Source organism: Rhagoletis pomonella, unplaced genomic scaffold (assembly GCF_013731165.1).
Source record: "Rhagoletis pomonella isolate Grant_MI unplaced genomic scaffold, Rhpom_1.0 Rhpom_scaffold_00003, whole genome shotgun sequence".
In the NCBI taxonomy this organism is placed as follows: domain Eukaryota; kingdom Metazoa; phylum Arthropoda; class Insecta; order Diptera; family Tephritidae; genus Rhagoletis; species Rhagoletis pomonella.
In genome coordinates this window covers 23,230,194-23,248,480 of record NW_023458557.1, presented here as the reverse complement: position 1 = coordinate 23,248,480, position 18,287 = coordinate 23,230,194, and the positions used below count along the sequence as shown (strand labels likewise).

Genomic DNA, 18,287 nt, shown 5'->3' with positions numbered 1-18,287 from the left:
TGTATCAGAGCTGGGCACTTTATGATTACGATTACATTTTGATTACTTAGGATTACGATCACTGTAATTGTAATCCCAAAAACTTTCAGCATTACGATTTCTGGAATTGTATTTATAACAAGCTTGATTACGAATACTTTAATTGCAATCATTAAAGTTCAACAATTACGACTACTGTAGTCGTCATCGTACTTTTTATGATTACGATTATAGTAATCGAAAACCTAAAATTTTTGAAATTACTATTACCGTAATTGTAATCATGGAAATTAGGATTACGATTACAGTAGTCGTAATCGTTAAATTTTTGGTATTTAATTGTAATCCTATGTAATTGTAATGCAATTCATGATTACGATTACAGTAATCGAGTGCAATGGGGTATAGGCATTTCGGGAGTGTAATGGGGTATAGTTGTTGCGCTGGGTATGTTGCATGGCTATACTCAATCCCGGCTCTTGCGTTCTCGTTCGCGCACTCTGGGCAACGTGAGCAACCCATGTGCGAGATGCGGTAACCAATCCGAGTGGAGCCTTGGGTCATGGCAGAAAGAGAGGGAGCTTCGGTGGGGCCACTCTGACTTATTCGGTTTAAGGGCTCACTAAAGTCTGCAGCGTCTGTTCACCAGTAGGTGCGGCTGCAAGCGGGTGTCTGCTTGGAACAAGCGACTCGCTATATAAACGTGTATTTGGTTGTGAAACCACCCCCGTCCCAGCAATGGGTTGTGCGCTGGGTTTGGGACCCGCCACGTAAAAACCACTTCCAGTGAAGAAGCAAGGCAAAGCCTCGGAAGAGACCGCACCTTATGGTGACGACCACGGCAAACGTTTAAAGGACTACGATTTGAGGGCATGCACCTGAAATGTCCGGATCCTTAATGGGGAAGGTGCCTCTGCCCGGCTGGTTGATGTCCTCGTAAGGACAAAAGCTGACATCACCGCCATCCAAGAAATGCGGTGGACGGGGCAAGGCAAGCAATGTCTGGGGCCTTGCGACGTCTACTACAGCTGCCATGTAAAGGAGCGCAAATTCGGTGTTGGATTTGTGGTGGGAGAGAGACTCCGTCGGCGAGTACTGTCGTTCACCCCAGTGGACGAGCGTCTAGCCATACTCCGCATCAAAGCGAGATTCTTAAACATCTCGCTCATCTGCGCCCATGCCCCGACGGAAGAGAAGGGTGAGGCATCCAAGGACCTCTTCTATGAGCGCTTGGAGCGCACGTACAAGCGCTGCCCCCGTCATGATATCAAAATCGTGCTAGGCGATTTCAATGCCAGGGTGGGCAATGAAGGGATCTTTGGAACCACCTTCGGAAAATTCAGCCTCCACGACGAAACGTCCGACAACGGATTGAGGCTGATCGGCTTCGCCGGGGCCCGAAACATGGTAGTAAGCAGTACTAGGTTCAAGCATAAAAAGATCCATCAAGGCTGTCTCCGGATCGAAAAACGAGAAACCAAATCGATCATGTTGTGATAGACGGAAGGCACGCTTCCAGTGTTTTAGACGTACGCACACTTCGAGGCCCAAACATCGACTCGGACCATTATCTTGTTGCAGCCAAGATACGCACCCGCCTCTGTGCAGAAAAAAATGTGCGCCCAAATATGCAAGGAAAGCTTAACGTCGAAAAGCTGCAATCACAACCGACAGCCAGCGCTTTCGCTACTCGACTCTCACACCTGCTCTCAGAGAGCACTCTTCAACAAACCGACATATGCGAGCAGTGGAACCACATTTCCCGCTCATTAAGTACCGCCGCCGAAGAAGTAATCGGATTTTAGCGAGCCCGAAAGAACAACTGGTACGATGAGGAGTGTCAGGAAGCTGCAGAAAAAAAATATGCCGCCTACAGGGCCACGCTGCGAACGGGCGCAACGCGTGCTATGTGGGACCGCTACAGAGACGTATTTGCCGCAATAAGAAGAGAATGGCCGAAATACGTGAGTGCGAAGAGCTTGAAATGCTGGCCGACAGGAAGAATGTCCGAAAATTTTACCAGAGAGTTAGGCGACTTACGGAAGGTTTCAAGACCGGGGCGTACTCCTGTAAGAACAATAACGGCGACCTAGTAACTGATGTCCACAGCGTACTCAAATTATGGAGGGAACACTTTTCCGCCCTACTTAATGGTAGCAGCACGGAAAGTTGTGGAGAAGAAGAACCCGAGCCCGCAGTCGATGATGACGGAGCCGACGTTCCACCGCCTGACTATGACGAGGTACGTATAGCAATAACGCGGCTGAAAAACAACAAAGCTGCTGGAGCTGACAGCCTGCCAGCTGAGCTATTCAAGTACGGCGGCGAGGAGTTGATAAGGTGCATGCATCAACTCTTGTGCAGAATATGGTCAGATGAACTCATGCCCGATGACTGGAATTTAAGTGTGCTCTGCCCAATCCACAAGAAAGGTGACCCCGTCATTCGGGTCAACTACCGCGGGATCAGCATTTAGCGCTAACTGTAGAACTTTTTGTTTGTTGAGATGTGTGTTCCTTCAAGATTTTGATTAGCTCTTCTTGGAAAATTTCAATGCCAGCAGAAGCAGTTGAGTGTGCATGTTGATGAAGTGATGAAAGAGCAGGAAGATTGTTGGTGCTTCTATGGGAGTTGAGCTGAATGTAGCTGCATTTGATTCGTTCAAATCGATGAAAGGTGGAGGCGTGCGAAGGGAGTCACGCCGAGCAGATGCACACTTAGCACAAAGAAAATGCTTACCAGTTTTAAGCAAAAACTCAAGGTCAGCCGGCTGGATTTTAACACCATCTAAGTGCAAAAGTTCATTGCACTGAGCACACTGCACTTTAGGTTGCGACCGCTCAACCTTATCGCGACAAATACACGGCATTTTCAGAGGCAGATAATAGCAGGAAATATGTAGGATCAGAGTCACTGTCTCACTCAGTTTAAGGAAAAGTTATCAAGTTTATGTTTACACTCATTTCACAGTTGGATTAAACGAACTATGCAAAGTAGAATGCAATAATCACAGAGCGATAAAAAACACGTCCGCGCGCTACTGATGATGAGCGTATCGAGCGTATTGTGTGAAAGACTGAAGCCCACCGTCAATGAACTGATTGGGCCTTATCAGTGTGGCTTTAGACCTGGCAAATCCACCATAGACCAGGTATTCACAATACGCCAAATCTTGGAAAAGACCCGCGAGAAAAGCATCGACACTCACCACCTATTTGTCGACTTTAAAGCCGTTTTTGACAGCACTAAAGGGAGTTGCCTATACGCCGCTATGTCTGAATTTGGCATCCCCTCAAAACTCATACGGCTGTGTAATACCACCAGCTCCGTCAGAATTGGGAAAGACCTCTCCGAGCCGTTCGCCACAAAACGGGGTTTCAGACAGGGCGACTCCCTTTCATGTGACTTCTTTAATCTGATGTTGGAGAAGATAATAAGAGCTGCAGAACTGAACTGCTCAGGAATAATTTACTACAAGAACATGCAATTGCTGGCTTATGTCGATGACATTTACATCATCGGTAACAAAAATCGCGAAGTCTGTTTTGCCTTTTCCAAGTTGGATAGGGAAGCAAAGCGAATGGGTCTGGTGGTAAACGAGGGCAAGACGAAGTATCTCCTGTCATCAAACAAACAGTCAGCACATTCGCGCCTTGGCACCCACGTCATTGTTGACAGTTACAATTTCGAGAAAGTAGAGAATTTCGTTTACTTGGGAGCCAGCATTAACACCGATAATAATGTCAGCATTGAAATCCAACGCAGAATCACTCTTTCCAACAAGTGCTGCTTTGGACTGAGTAGGCAATTCAGGAGTAAAGTCCTCTCTCCACGTACGAAAACCATGCTCTATAAGTCACTCATCATGCCCTTGCTGATATATGGTGCAGAAGCATGGACAATGACAACATCCGATGAGGCGGCTCTTGGAGTGTTTGAGAGAAAGATTTTGCGGAAGATTTACGGGCCTTTACGCGTTGGCGACGGCGAGTACCGCAGACGATGGAACGATGAGCTGTATGAGCTTTAGAACCACATGGACATAGTGCAGCGAATTAAAATACAGCGGCTCCGCTGGCTTGGCCATGTCGTTCGAATGGACACCGACGCTCCAGCTCTGAAAGTATTCAACTCGAAACCCGCTGGTGGTAGCAGAGGAAGAGGGAGGCCCCCACTGCGATGGATAGATCAGGTGGAGAAGGACTTGGCTTCACTTGGCGTTTCCAATTGGCGTCTGTTAGCACAGAGGAGAAACGACTGGCGTGCTTTGCTGAACTCTGCCAAAATCGCTTAGGCGGTTACAGCGCCAAAAAAGAAGAAGAAAGAAGAATCGAGAAATTAGCTTTGCTTAGAGCAAATATTGATTTTGATAAACCGAAATGGTTTTAAGTTATGCATTCGCATATTTGTTTGAAATTGTTGTAATATTCTACACAGACTCGTGGTGGCAGTATTTCCAATAAGGTTTGATTTTGATTAACTGTCCACCTTGATGTTGTCATTCAAAGGGGGCTACAGTTTTACGCCGACCCGAAAGGCGATTGTATTTTTTGGAAAAGCTGTTTTTCATGACAGAAATACGCTGAGGGGTTTGCCATTGCCTGCCGAGGGACGACCGCTATTGAAAAAACGTTTTTTGTTGTTTATTTTTTGAGGTTGGGTTGAACCGGGCTTGAATACAGGCCCCGCGGGATGGTAGCGCGCACTGTTAACCACTACATCACAGTGGCCACTGTGTAACTGTATTACTTCAACTTCAAATCAATTTTACACAATTTTCGGTGAAAGTTTCGCTCATTTATTTAACTACTAAATCTCTACAGAACATCAGAAAACCGTTATCAATATTTTCTTGATTACGATTACATTAATTATAATCATATAATTTTTAGGATTACAATTAAAGTATTTGAAATCGTAATTTTCATATTTACAATTACTCTAATTGAAATCTTAAAATATTTAGGTTACAATTGCGGTATTCGTAATCATGTTTTTCATGATTACGATTACAGTAATCGTAGTCCTTAAATTTTTAAGATTACAATTATTCAAATCATAATGGTAATATTTATGGTTACAAGTAAAGTAATCGTAATCATATAAAATTTAAGGATTACAATTAAGCAATCGTAATTAAAATGTAATCGTAATCAAAAATTACCCAGCTCTGATTTGTATGATGTTAATGAACAATATTTTTATAAGAAAATATATGAAATTAAATAATATGAAATTAAATAGTCAAAACTTGCTAATATGTGGCGAGCTTAAAATTATGTAACCGAGTGTACTATGCACTTTTCCAATAAACAATTTTGTTAAATCTCAATTTGAGATGCATTTGAGAATCAATCCTTTTCTCAAATCCCAAGCGTTACTTCTCAAATGCATCTCAAATAACCGTTGATGGTGTTCTCAAGCTATAAGGCACATTTTTAATATGGAAATATTGAATTCTCAACCTTTCCTCAAACGTAAGAGGAGCGGAACGAAATGAAATTCAATTACTCTCATTGAAATATTTGTATAGTATTGCCAATGATGTATGTAAAAGAAACACACAGTTTTTATAGAAAAATATTTTTTTTTATACCCGAGCGCACTTGTGCACAAGGGTATTTTAATTTTGTTCACATAACGGTTGTTTGTAACAGCCAAAACGAATCGAGATAGATATAGACAAATGTATACATAAATGATCAGGTTGAAAAAAGAAATCGATTAAGCCATGTCTGTCTGTCCATCCGTCTGTCCGTCTCTCCGTCCGTCCGGGTACACGATAACTCTAGAAAAAATTAAGATATCTCAAGGAAATTTGGTATGTAGGTTTCCCTTAATAGTTTGGTATTGAAAATGGGCGAAATCGGACTGTAACCACGCCCACTTCCCATATAGCGGTAATTTCTTGAAAATCGAAAACTGCGATATTTTAGTAACTATTGAAGATAATTCACTCAAAATTGATATTTACAATAATTTTTAGACGAAAAATAAGAATATTATAAATTTTTGGAAAATGGGCGTAGCCACGCCCACTTATGGTTACATGTGTATATCTCGGTAACCGCTGTACCAATTTCTTCCAAACTTGGCACAGTTGTTGGCCTTGGTACAGCATACAAAATCGACGAAAATTTTGAAAATCGGACCATAAACACGCCCACATCCCATATAACGGTAATTTAGAGAAATACAAAATCTTCGATAAATCAGTAAATATTGAAGCTAATTTATTCAAAATTGATGCTTGCAACAATTCTTTACCAAGAAATACGCTTATGGTAAAATTTTGGAAAATGGGCGTGGCACCGCCCACTTATGATCACATATATGTATATCGGTAACCGTTCTACCAATTTGTACCAAACTCGGTGTGGTTATTGTGCTTGCCACATATAAGCAAAACGTTGAAAATTATTGAAATCGGACTAAAATTACGGCCGCTTTTCATATAACGGTAAATTTCAGAAATGCTTGAAACTTCAATATTTCGAAATTGAAGGACGCTAATTTACTCAAAATTGATACACCCCGGCTTACCATCTAACGGTAGATTTCGGAAAGGTGAAAAAACATATATTTAATACTTGCGCCGGGTATTTAATGTTCGGCTCCGCCCGAACTTAGACTTTCTTACTTGTTATTTATTGCATTATTATAGAGCATCAGTGTTGTCAGAAAATTTTTTGTTAAATATCTTTTAAGTGATAATAAAATCTTCAAAAACCATAAAGGGGTTACTGAAACTGGAAAAAAATCTTCTTTTCTCTAGAAATATCTTTATTGTAGATTCAATAGCACAAAACTTCGATACTTTTTATTGAAATATTATTTAACTAGCAGACCCGGCGAACTTCGTCCCGCCCAAAATTTTTATATATTTTATTGAAACTTTTTGGTCCAAGATTTTCACCAACAATTCACGTTTACAATTTTCATATGCACATTCGTCTGCTAAGATTATGGTTTGGTGGTCATTTGCCGCTTTAAATAACGTAAGGAAAGTGTTATATCCGTGAAGAAGTTCTTGAAATTCTCCAGTTGTGCGGCATTTCATAGCTCGGTTATTCGCAAAGCGAAATAAATTTTTTCCTCTTCACTCACTGGCGGCAACAACGACCCGGTTCTATAGTGAATGTCCTAGAAGCTTTACAGTATAGTTGGTGGCAATTTCAAAATGGGTGCGAATCATTGTTCTACAGAAATGAAATATACATATACTTATTTCAGACGAAATACCTTAAAAGTTTGAACGCATAATAATATTGGAAAATCACATCCATTGGGCAATCGCAACGCAGGAGCGTTTGATATACCCTATGGTGCAACAGGTCGATTTAATCTGACCTTCACGGCCACTTTTCTCACTTGGCTATTTTTAGTAATAACTTGACTTCAGCACCACTTGGCAGCACGTTTTTGTAATAGTATTGCATACATATTTAAAATATTAGCCAAATCGGATCATAAATAAGATTTTTAGTAATAACTCAAATACAGCGCCAACTGTCGGATTAAATTGTGAAACTAAACCATCCAGAGACCCACTCAAACACACAAAAAGTTTCGTCAAAATCCGTACAACCATTTAGGAGGATTTCACTCACAAATACACCTACAGAAGAATTAAAATATACATTGAAAAATAGCTAAAGGTCGGTACGTTTGTAGGCCTCACATCCCCTTTTCAAATATCCCAAATTTTCTCCATGAGTATGGGCTTGATTTCAACTACATACATATCTCCATACGAAGTTCCAGTACTGTACCATGCATACTTTCAGAGGTATTCAGTATAAAAATTCGATTTATATGGGAGGTGCCACGCCCCCCTTTCCAACAGCTGCCTCTTTCTTCATGAGTATGCGATTGATTTCGTATATCTCCATACCAAGTTCCAGAACTCTACCATGAACACTTCCAAAGATAGGCAGTATAAAAAATTCGGTTTGTATGGAAGATGCCACGCCCCCTTTTCCAATAGTTCCAATTTTTCCTCAAGAGTTGATTGCGTATATCTCCGTACCAAGTTCCAGAACTATACCATGAACGCTTCCAGAAATATGCAATATGAAAAGTTTGGTTTGTATGGAAGATGCCACGCCCCCCTTTTCCAATAGTTCCAATTTTTCTACAAGAGTATGCGATTTATTTCGTGCATCTCCATACAAAGTTCCAGAACTCTACCAAAAAATTTCCAGAGATATGCAATATGAAAAATTCGGTTTGTATGGGAGATGCCACACCCCTTTTTCAATAGCTTAAATTTTTCTCCAAGGGTATGCGATTGATTTCGTATATCTCCATACCAAGTTCCAGAACTCTACCATGCACACTTTCAGAGATATGTAGCATGAGAAATTCGGTTTGTATGGGAAGTGCCACGCCCCCTTTACATATAGATTTTTTTTTAGCCTAAAACCATCCTTGGGACACGTGCGGCAGGTGGCAGTTTCAAAAAAATCGGTTCAGCCGCTCTCGAGCCTTGCGAAAACTGAAAAACGGCTTTAAAAATATATATTAGTTAAGATTATTAAGATTTATTATATATTATAATTATATTTTGACAGTATCCGTTGTTTCTGATTGGCGCAAAAAAATCTTCGCCCCTTGATATGGCCGTTGCTCAAAGCTATTTATATTCGAAATTGCATGAAAATTGGAAAACAGGAATCTATAAGCTTATCCAGGAAAAAAGCTACCTACGTACCGAATTTTAAGCAAATCGGACCGTAAATAAGATTTTTTCGAATAGATTGGTCCCTGGTTAACTTCTCGGAAAAAATGGATCATATATACTAATATATGCTAAAAAGCTACTTACGTACCAAATTTTAAGCAAATCGGACCATAATTAGATTTTTTCGAATAGACCGTTCCCTGGTCCACCTACCCGAAAAAAGTAAAATTTTTTTTGCCTAAAACATAGTGGTTACTAAAAGCTATTTATGTACAAAATTTCATGAAAATCGGACCAGCCGTTCACGAGATTACCTGTTACAAAAAAAGGGACTTCTCTTTATATAATTAGTATAGATATAGAAAACCATAACACATTTTATTTAAAAAACAAATAAATAAAATTAAAATATTTTTAATATACAACAATTTTATAAATTCCTAAAACGTAGAAAATAATATTTCTCAGTTCCATAGAATTTGTTTTGATAACTTTTGATTTTGAAATTTTAGCAAAAGTCATTATAAACAATTTATGAGATTGCACGCCATACAAAGCATTAGACTTAACTGACAATAGTCAAACTACATAACATAGACCTAAAATTTCTACAGCGAAAGTACATATCGTCACCTGAAATGCAAAAAGATGTAACAAACATCATCGTTGAAATGCAAAAAGTCATAACTAATGAAAAATTCAAAATTCAATTTTGATTTATATGATGGATTTCATCGAATTACAACTCCTCACATCATTTTATGAAAAAAAATAATTAAAATATTATTCACGACTTTTTCCATTTCATTTAAGATGTTGTTACGTCTTTTTGCATTTCACGTGACGATATATTACTTTTCTTATCAATTCAAGTCTATTACATACGCCTCACGTCTTTCTTTTCAATCTGATAAATTGGTTGTAATCACTTTTGCTAAAATTTCAAAATCAAAAGTTATCAAAACAAATTCTATGGGACTGCGAAATATCATTTTCTACTCTTTAGTCCATTTAGAAAAGTGTCGTATATTAAACAGTTTTTTATACTCGAGCGCACTTGTGCGCAAGGGTATTATAACTTTGTTCTAACAGCCAAAACGAATCGAGATAGATATAGACAAATGTATACATAAATGATCAGAAAGAGAAAAGAGAAATCGAAAAAGCCATGTCTGTCTATCCGTCCGTTCGTCCGTCCGTGTACACGATAACTCGAGCAAAAATTTAGATATCTAAACCAAATTTATTAGGCAGATTGCCCTTTACCCAAGGTAGGTTGGTATTGAAGATAGCCGAAATCCGATCGTAACCACGTACACTCCCCATATAACGGTAGTTTTCAGAAATACGAATACTGCGATATTTTAGTAATTACTGAAGCTTATTCACTCAAAATTGACATTTACAACGACTTTTAGACGTAAAATAAGCGTGTTATAAATTTTTGGAAAATGGGCGTAGCCACGCTCACTTATGATTACATGTATAGATCTTGGTAGCTGCTACACTAATTCGTCCCAAACTTGGCACAGTTGTTAGCCTTTGTACAACATACCAAATCGCTGAAAATTTTTAAAATCGGACAATAACCACGCCCACATCCCATATAACGGTAATTTAGAGAAATACGAAATCTTCGATAAATCAGTAAACACAGAAGCTAATTTATTCAAAACTGATGTTTGCAGAGCTGGGCACTTTATGATTACGATTATATTTTGATTACTTATGATTACGATTAATGTAATTATTTGTTTTTGTTATTTTTTGGCCTTATAACAATTATATTCAACAATTTTTATTGAGCTCGAGGCCATTTAAAAGGCGTACCTAGCACGGTGCATAGGCAACTGGCTGAGTCAGTGGGATCGTCGGTTCGAAGCCTACTGAAAGAAGTCTGATGAGGAAATGTGGTGATTTCCGAAATAGCTATCACTTCTACCATTTTTTTCAAATTATTGTTGCTTTTCCACAATAAATTTTCATTAAGAAATGGTCTCGAGCTCAATAAAAATTGTTGAATATGATTACTGTAATTGTAATCCCGAAAATTTTCAGTATTATGATTACTGTAATTTTAATTATAAAAAGCTTGATTGCGAATACTTTAATTGTAATCCTTAAAATTCAACGATTACGACTACTGTAGTCGTCATCGTACTTTTTATGATTATGATTATAGTAATAGAAAACCTAAACATTTTGAAGTTACTATTACCGCAATTGTAGTCATGGAAATTAGGATTACGATTACAGCAGTCGTAATCTTTACATTTTTAGGATTACAATTAAAGTAATCGAAATCATGCAATTCATGATTACGATTACAGTAATCGAGAAATTAGCTTTGCTTAGAGCAAATATCGATTTTGATAAACCAAAATGGTTTTAAGTTATGTGTTCGCATATTTGTTTGAAATTGTTGTAATATTCTACACAGACTCGTGGTGGCAGTACTTCCAATAAGAGTTTATTATGATTAACTGTCCACCTTGATGTTGTCATTCAAAGGGGGCACCTACAGTTTTACGCCGACCCGAAATGCGATTGCATTTTTAGCAAAAACCTGATTTTCATGACAGAAATACACTCGGAGGTTTGCCATTGCCTGCCGAGGGGCGACCGCTATTAGAAAAACACGTTTTTTGTTGTTTATTTTTAGAATTACAATTAAAGTATTCGTAATCGTAATTTTCATAAATACAATTACTGTATTTGAAATTGTTACATATTCAACTATTGCTTTGCTAGTAAATACTCTTAAAGAACTAGCTTAATCTGGCTACATTGTTAACATTGAATTAATATGTACATGAACATATGTATGTATACTTATGCATACTCTGTTATACTCTAACTACAAGTATATAACAACTGTTATTGGCAATGTTAAACCTCTTGATATTTAAGCTTTTACTTATATTTAGTTTTAATAAAGTTTAGTTGCATATTACACCTTGTTTCACTTGGACTTATCAGCTGGCGACGAGGAGTAAAAACGCATCGCATGTGATAAAAAAATAAAAAATAAGCCTTGCAAACATAGCAATTTTCGATTCGGTAAATAATTACGCCAGACGAAAAAGCAACTGCAAACACTTACAATGTGTTTTTCAAGCAACTTCTGGAACAGCAGCAGGAGGTTACCCAAAAAAATCCTTGATGGACAAAAAGTGTGGATGGAGTCTGTTCTAAGAGACAAAGCTGGTGGACGTGTAGAAGGTTCCATGGTACCATCATTCCACGCGTTCAACAAGGAACTCCAAAGTTGGGACTCCTATTTGGAACAGTTGAACCAACATTTTCTTGCATACGCTGTCTGCGCACCATAAAAGAAAAAGTCATTTATCTTGTCGTGGCTGGGAAGCGACACTTTCGAGCTCTTGAAGAAACTTCTCGGCAGTCAGGATTTGCAAACGCAAAACTATGTCGATCTAATAGTAAAATTGTCAGACCACTTCAAGAAAAAAGTTCACGTGATTTCTGCGCGTTATAATTTTAACGAATGTAGCATGAAGCCGAACCAAAGCTACAAAGAGTGGGATTGCGAGGGTTAGCCCTTCAGTGCAATTTTGTTTGTAATGCCGATAATTGCGCTCATGAGTACATTGATGAGATGATACGAGATATGATAATGTTAAATACTCCGCACGATTCCGTTCGAACTTCTGCTTTACAAAAACGTAGCCCAACGTTAGCAGAAGTTCTACTCATAGCTGAATCATTTGAGAGCACAACGAAGGCAGTTCAGTCTCTCAAGGAACCGTCGGCCTCTTCTGGCGAAGCCACTTCATTGGTAAACGCAGTTCAAAACTCAAAAGCTTCTCGTACATCTCGGGTTAGTAACAATAACAAGCAGAGTGTGTACAAGTCATGCTCAGGCTGTGGTACCTCACATAGCCGCGAGCAGTCTAAATTTAAAAACGCTGTGTGCCGTAAGTGTGGTAGAGTAGGGCATATAGCACCGGTATGCATGGCGAAAGGTACGAACAAGTACATGAAGAAAAACACAACGGAGCAACAATTCACACAGAAAACTTCCAAGCGAAACAACAAACATAGGTGCAATGAGGTGGATACAATAGAAACGATTTACGCCGTGACTGGGGTCGTGAAGCAGCAGAAAAATAAAAGTTTCATCGACTTAAAAGTAATGAATAAACTAATAAAGTTCCAGATGGATTCCGGAGCGTCTCTTTCTATTATAACGTTAGAAACTTACAAAAAACTAAATACGCCACCACTTAGCCAGTGTAATAGGTCGATATTCGGATTCGGCAACAAAAAAATCCATACTCTTGGGGAACTCACGCAATTATCTAGACGACATAATTGTGACCATTTTTCAACAAAAAGCTTTATTTAACTGTTAATAATAACATTATTTACTTGCAGGGCCAAGCAAACCAAGTTGTTATTCCAATTGCATTACGTAAACGCATTTTGCAGCTTTTACATGACGGCCACTGGGGTGTTGTGAAGATGAAACAGCTTGCGCGCAGCTACTGCTGGTGGCCCGGTATTGACAAAAACATCGAAAACGTTGCTAAGGAGTGCGAAAGTTGTAAAACTAACTCATCTAGCCCACCTTGCGAGTGCAGTAATTGGCCAGTAGCCATGCGATCATGGGAGCGTGTTCACATTGATTTTGCCGGCCCTATATTCAATTGTATGTGGCTCGTGTGCGTAGACGCGTACTCTCAATACCCCTACGTGACACAAATGAAAACAACGACGACAGCTGACACCATTATTGCTATCTCCGCTATATTCGCCATTGAAGGGCTCCCCGAAACGATAGTCAGCGACAATGGCCGCAGTAAACGGCCGATATGTTCAAACAATTTTGTGCCGGCAATGGCATAAAGCATATCACATCAGCTCCTTTCCACCCGGCGTCAAATGGCTTAGCTGAGCGTTTTGTGCGTACTTCTTAAACGGCAATGTTAAAAAATATACAAGATGGGTTGCCAATTTTCGCTGCTTTAATAAAGTACCTATCGACTTATCGCTCAGTACCCAATGCTGCAGGTAAGACGCCTGTTCAGTTATTGCATGGCCGTACCGTACGCACCTTGCTGTCGCAAACGCCAATTACTCATAAACAAATTTAGTCAAAACGATACAGCAGCCCAAAGGTTAAAACTTCGCAACCGGTATACTTTCGAAATTACTCGCGACGTTCAAAATGGATGAAAGGTCACATCGACAGAGTGCTGGGAAAAATGATGTACGTCGTTGAAACTCCGATTGGTTATCAAAAACGGCATCAAAACCAACTGAAGGAAAGGTGTGAAGAGCTTCCGCTTGCACAATCATACCCGGACGTCGCTACACAAAAACGGCTGTCTGGAGCAGAGCGCGTTGTGGAACGCAGCTCTAATGCTACCGCTGATCAGAGCACATCACTTATTGCTCTGCTAGTAAATACTCTTAAAGAACTAGCTTAATCTGGAAACATTGTTAACATTGAATTAATATGTACATGAACATATGTATGTATACTTATGCATACTCTGTTGTACTCTAACTACAAGTATATAACATCTGTTATTGGTAATGTTAAACCTCTTGACATTTAAGCTTTTACTTATATTTAGTCTTAATAAAGCTTAGTTGCATATTACACCTTGTTTCACTTGGACTTATCAGAAATCTTAAAATTTTTAGGATTACAATTACGGTATTCACAATCATGTTTTTCATGATTACGATTACAATAATTGTAGTCCTTAAATTTTTAAGATTACAATTATTATAATCATAATGGTAATATTTATGATTACAATTAAAGTAATCGTAATCATATAAAATTTAAGGATTACAATTAAGCAATCGAAATTAAAATGTAATCGAATTCAAAAATTACCCAGCTCTGTATGTTTGCAATAATTATTTAGCAAAAAACACGTTTATGATAAGATTTTGGAAAATGGGCGTGGCACCGCCCACTTATGACCAGGTGTGTATATCTCGGTTACCGTTCGATCAATTTGTACCAAACTTGGTACGATTATTTCGCTTACCACACAAAACCAAAACGTTAAATCGAACTAAAATTACTCCCACTTTTCATATAACGAAAAATTTCAAAAATTCTTGAAACTTCGATGTTTCGAAATTTAAGGCCTCTAATTTACTTAAAATTGATACTAACAATAATCCCTTGAAAATAAGTAATTTTGGAAAGTGGGCGTGATACCGCCCATATCTAATTATATAAGTTTATCTCATTAAGTATAACTGAACATATTATCGAAATTGTTAGAAATAGAGTAAATCCACTCATCTATCATGTAACGGTAGTTCTCAGAAAGGCTTAAAGCTATATTTAATACTTGCGCCGGGCATTTAATGTTCGGCTCCACCCGAACTTAGACTTTTTACTTGTTTATTTTATTCATTTATTTCTTTTTAGTCTTGTCTGAATAAAATTAGCAATAGATATTAAAATAATTCAATTATATTAATAGATGGATATATTGCTTACACATATGTTAGAATTGTGGCGTTCGCCTTGATGTTGTCACACAAAGGAGAGAGACCTACAGTTTTACGCCGACTCCGAACGGCGATTGTATTTTTATGAGAAACTGTTTTTCATGACAGAAATTCACTCGGAGGTTTGCCATTGCCTGCCGTGGGGCGACCTCAACCCAAGCACTCCCAGCGTCCAAAAACACCTAAAAAGGCCTTCAAACGCCTCAAAACGGCCACTGGAGCTCAAATCAACCAACTGAACCCTAAATGGTACTAATTTCGGGCTACATAGCCCCAAACTTCATCCCAACTTATACTTGACTGAGCTCACACTGGGTACCAACTGGTCACCAATGACTGTTTACCAACTCGTCCTAGACTGTTTACCAACTGCCACCCGTACCCGAAGTGGTTCCCAAGTCAAAGATGACATGACACGAAACTCTTTTTCTCGCGAGAGTGCTGTGGAAAGGTTCATTTTCATAACATCCCCCAATATTGCCACAGCAGCATATTGGGAGATTTATTGAGCAAATTTTTGTAAATTTTTTTATTTAACCAAACAAGCAAATATTTTAGATTTTCAGTATCTTATTAAATATTTTGGTTTAAAAATAACCATATAAAATGTTTTTTCTTGCAAACACTATCTTTAGGCATAATTTTTCAATGTGTTTTCGAGAAATCCACTGGACTTAAATCCGTGTATTTTGTGCGTATCTAGTGGCAGCTCGTTATTTTGCTTGTCAGCTGTTCAGTCCAACTTTATTTGACAGTGCGGACAAGTTAGAAAACGAGTTTAAATTAGATTCTCGGAAGCAAAATGAGAGAGTTTCATATCATGTCATTCTTGCCCAAATCACTAAACCAAATTCACCCATTGAGACAAATACCATGTGTTCGTCTCTGTTTAGCCCTTCGAAATTTTTGCTGGGCTAAGCGTTACATATTCGCAAATGTTTCCCCTACCGAAACCAAAGATGGATACACACCAATAATTCAACGAAATTCTGATACATAAGTATTGCATTTTATCAGACCTTATTTATATTTTCTTTCAACATACGCACATGCATACCCTGTAGGGAAAACACGAACTAGTGAACCAGATTTCTTGTTCTGCAAAATTTCATTAAAATAATTCACTTTCTATTTACGCTCTCTAGAAAAAAGTTGAGTTTGCAGTTTTTTAACCCAATCAATTTTAGTATAATGAAGTGCAAGTATGAGGAAGCTAGGACAAAAAATTGCTTAATATTAATGGTAAGTCCTAGCCTTCTCAAACTTGCACTTTGTTATACTAAAATTGAATGGGCTAAAAAACTGCGTACTTAACTTTTTTCTAATGAGTGTAAATTGCAATATTTGTATGGAAATTTGCAAAGTTTTCTTTAATTTTGCATAAGGTTTGGAACTCTGATTTTTGGGGTTTTTGGTGTAGAATTAACCATATTTTTATAAAAAATTAGAGAAAAATAAAATATTTAAAAAATAGTTGCCGGTATTGTAAAAACTTCGCTGTACCTAAACTTTATTGACTGACTTATTTAAGTTAAGTACGACAAAAACTTTCGAAGTACTTCATATACACATAAGCTTAAAAAGAACTGAATTTACTTAAAAATCAATATGCTTAAATTTAGACAATTAAGACAAAGTGAACTAATATTTTAACTTTTAAGCAGAACGCACTTTTGTTTTTTACTTACTACTTAAGTTTAATGCTACTACTACTACTAATGTGGTTTATAAATCTTTAATAAATGCGTTTAAACATTTGTGATGGTATTGTCCTTCCTTCAATCGATCGTATTTAATATAAACGGAAAATGTTTCGACAAGCCTAATTATAAATGTAGATCTTAGGCGACGAATTTATAACAGGTTGGGAACTATAAAAAATGGATGCAGATCGAACCAGATCTCATCTGTCGAATTAGGAACTGGTTTGGAGCTAAAGAAAAGGGGATGCAGAACGAACTAGATCTCATCTGTTGAATTTGGAACTGGTTCGGAACTATAGAAAAAAGGATGCAAAACAAACTAGATCTTATCTGTCGAAATTAGAACTGGTTCGGAACTAGAGCCAAAGGGATACAACGGGGGACAATTGACACTTCCTAGGACATCGCAATGTTAAATTCGCCAGTCGCTAGCATGCAAAAGAGATTTAAAGCGTACTAGTCATGGTTCCAAACGCCCTAGACCCGAATCAGTTCCGCGCTAGTTTGTTTCCCAACAGGGTATATGTATGTACATACATACGAGCACCAATTACTTTCATTTAAAGAAATGGCGTGTCATCCATTTCCGCTGTAGCGTATGTAGTGCATATTTTTAGAGTTTAATCAGACATGGGCAGAGAGAACAGGTGCTAAAAGAGCGTAAGCGTCGCGTGTACATATACAAGCGAGAACGCAGCGATGAGAACACGACAGCATGCAAAATGACCGTGCAGAAGAAAATTATCAATTGATAAAAAATAACCTACTTGTAGTTAGCTTTGCTGCGGGATTTCTATAAAATATGTAACTAGTAGTTAGCTACAAAAAGCTAACTTGAAACAAGAGGACAAGTAATGCAGGGGTAAAGCTCGAGATTGTTTTCTTTAAACGCGTTCCTATTTAAATATCCTGCTCTTCGCAAATACTTTTTCGAATAGAGGACAAATAAAAGGAAGATCGAAATTTCATATTATCGTTTTGAAGTTATGTCTGACGGAGTTCGAATATGGGACCACCTACAGCAGAATATGTAAAGAAATATGAAATGTGATAAAATAAAGTAAATAAAAAAAAAAATAAAAATATTTTTTTCCTTTTCATATATTATGCCCAAAAGTAGTTAGCTACAAGTTAGTTGCATCAAATGCAGAGGTAACCACCCTTGACTACTTCTAATGCAGATGTAATCACCCTGGACTATGTCGCGGCCGTCGTCATAGAAATATAGTTAGCTTTCGTCAAAGAAAATATACAGATAATAAGTGACTTTTAGCTCCTTCCTAATCAACTTAAAGTTAGCTTATAGTTTGACACATTTCCTGCAGGGGAATTAGGCACACTAACACATTCTCACTTTTAGCTCACGCTTGTTTGTTGTAGTGCCCACCTCTGGTTTAATGGATTCCTTGATATGATACCTA

At 38.1% G+C, this 18,287-nt stretch overlaps 1 protein-coding gene across 1 annotated transcript in view; it reads left to right on the top strand.

Moving 5' to 3' along the window:
* The window catches only part of LOC118736115, a 92,436-nt gene extending 78,908 nt beyond the window's left edge, over positions 1-13,528 (top strand). Inside the window, exon 3 of the mRNA XM_036466215.1 lies at positions 13,058-13,528. Within this exon, the coding sequence (XP_036322108.1) occupies positions 13,058-13,528 (471 nt within the window). The remainder of the gene's footprint in view (positions 1-13,057) is intronic.
* The last annotated feature ends 4,759 nt before the right edge of the window (positions 13,529-18,287 follow it).